General features: G+C 40.3%; 1 protein-coding gene across 1 annotated transcript; it reads left to right on the top strand.

The window, feature by feature from the left end:
- Window positions 1-950: 950 nt before the first annotated feature.
- LOC124959694 (olfactory receptor 8D2-like) lies at window positions 951-1,898 on the top strand. The gene has a single exon (XM_047518038.1). It carries the CDS (start codon window positions 951-953, stop codon window positions 1,896-1,898), a length of 948 nt encoding a protein of 315 aa, XP_047373994.1.
- Window positions 1,899-2,646: the final 748 nt, after the last annotated feature.

Consider the following 2,646-nt stretch of genomic DNA (forward strand, 5'->3'; position numbering starts at 1 on the left):
TGTTTTATAGAGCACATTGGTTTTTAAATAAGACTGACAAGATGAAAGTCCTGGCTCTCATGCTTACTAGGTGACCTCAGAAATTTTACATAAATCCGTCTGTAAAATTGTGAAAGTAATATTACCTTCAAGCAAGTGCTTACTTAATCTTTTTCCTGTTTGTCAATCAGACTCAGTACACCTATAAAGTGGAGACAAGAGCTCTATGTCCATCTTGGGTTGTATTGAACATATAATGAAGTGAATACCATGCTCGTCACCTTCACCTGGCACCTGAGAGATCTCCATCGCTGCAGCACCTTGCTTGGCTATTGCTCTCCTTCTCCTCAGTCTCTGAGTACATGACAATGGCTCCCGTCTAGCACTGCCTTCTTTCCTCATCCCCATCATGGCATCATTCCTCCCATATCTGTATCATAACATGAATAGGAAGAAGGAACAGCAAACTTGAAACCAGGAACCCAGAGGGGAGGTGGAAAGCTTGGAGGAGAACAAAGATCTTTGAGATTCGAGTCAGAGGCTGAGTGAGCTGGGAACAGATGCTGAAGTCAAAGGGAAAATTCAAGGGGCATCAGTAAGACATCAAGTTCCAAGACATCAGACGAGGACACGAATTTTTGTGGATAGAAAACCAACTCAATGGAACAACAGTTCTGTGAAGTTATTTTTCATTCACAGGAACAACTACAGCTCCATTTGTAGAGATTAAATGTTTCTCTTGTAAATGTCATATGGGAGTAATAAAAGTTGAAGCCAAATGAAGGATCACCATCACAAGAAGAACTAAATTAAAAGTAGATTTTAGCCTGTTGGGATTGGATTATAAAATTCTGGGTCAGTTGGAAATTATGTCATTCCTCAGATCTCAAACTGCTAAATGTTACCAGATAACAATGTTTGTCCAGTGAGAACGTCCCCTTTGCACTACTCCACCTTTAACAACAGAGAGAATGGGCACAGGAAATCATTCCTCAGCAACTGTATTTGTCCTCCAGGGCTTAACAGATCTCCCAAGTCTCCAGCTCCCTCTCTTCTTTCTGTTTCTATTGATCTATGTGGTCTCCATGTTGGGAAACTTGGGCTTGGTCATTTTAATCAGGATCAGCTCTCAGCTTCACACCCCCATGTATTATTTTCTCAGTAACTTGTCCTTCATAGATCTCTGCTACTCCTCTGTCATAATCCCCAAGATGTTGGTGAACTTTGTGTCAGAGAGGAATTTTACATCCTTTCCTGAGTGCATGGTGCAACTCTTTGTATTCTGCTTCTTTGGTATTGACGACTCCTACATGCTGACCGCCATGGCATATGATCGCTATGTTGCCATTTGTAACCCCTTGCTTTACAGCGTCACCATGTCCCACAGAGTCTGTTTGCTACTGGTCACCAGTGTGTATTCAATGGGGGCCTTTGGGGCTTTGGTTCATACTAGCTACATATCTAGCTGCTCATTCTGTGGAACTAATGTCATTCCCCATTACTTCTGTGATATCCTCCCACTTCTGAGTATATCTTGCTCAAGAGATTACATCAGGGAACTTCTGGTGATGGTTCTGGTTACATTTAATGTATTTGCATGTGCTCTAGCCATCCTCATCTCTTATGCCTTCATCCTTTCCAGCATCCTGCGTATACACTCAGCTGAGGGAAAGTTCAAAGCCTTCAGTACCTGTAGCTCCCATCTTGCAGCTGTTGGGATCTTCTATGGCTCCATCATTTTCATGTATTTTAAACCAGCTAGCAGTGACCCAACTCAGGAGAAGGTGGCCTCTGTGTTCTATACCACAGTGATTCCCATGCTTAACCCCCTCATCTATAGTCTTAGGAACAAGGATGTCAAGGAAGCCCTAAAAAAAGTTTTGAATGGTGAATGCTCTCCAGATCTGTGTAGAAAATAACACATTTTAAATGGTAATTTTAAACATACATTTTATCTTTTATTTTTACTTGTTTTTAAGAGTAGTTTCAAGTTCAAGTGCAATATTAAGCTAAAATGTCTAAATGGTTTACTTTGGGGGAAACTCACTTTCTTTTTATTGCCCCTACTCTCAACACCCAGTGCTTTTCTGTTCTTCCTCACCTCTTTTGACCATTGATATAAGCTTAAGTGTATAATAGTATAGGCTAGTATGGTATATTAACCTGAATCTAATCTTCAGGAAAGAAAAATAAGACAAGTCAAAACTGAGAGCTAATTTGTAAAAGATCTAACTGTGATTATTTTTAAATTCCAATATTAGAAAACAAGGAAAAATCAGAAAAACAATTTTAGATTAATGTATACTAAAGGAAAATAACAAGTAATTCTTATGCTAGTAAGATCTGAGATAAAACAAAATAGAAGAACCTGAAATCTACCTTGTTGCTAGGCCTTGTTATGGGAACAACTTCTCAGTTCTCCTACCCCCTGGTGAGGATATTCATTGGCATGTTCCAGATTCTGCAACATTTATCTTGTACCAATCTCATTTCAGTACTCATGTATTTTTGTTCTTCTCTCATAGAAGCACCCATCCCCAGATGCCTTTACAACCTGCTCTTCCCCAGCCAGACTTCTACCATGGACCCCTCGATTAACCCGATTTCTAAAAAGGGAACTCCAAACTCCTTGCCCCATGCTGCCCCCTTCCAGTTAGAAGAAGCCAG

Source organism: Sciurus carolinensis, chromosome 11, assembly GCF_902686445.1.
Source record: "Sciurus carolinensis chromosome 11, mSciCar1.2, whole genome shotgun sequence".
NCBI classification, from domain to species: Eukaryota; Metazoa; Chordata; class Mammalia; order Rodentia; family Sciuridae; genus Sciurus; species Sciurus carolinensis.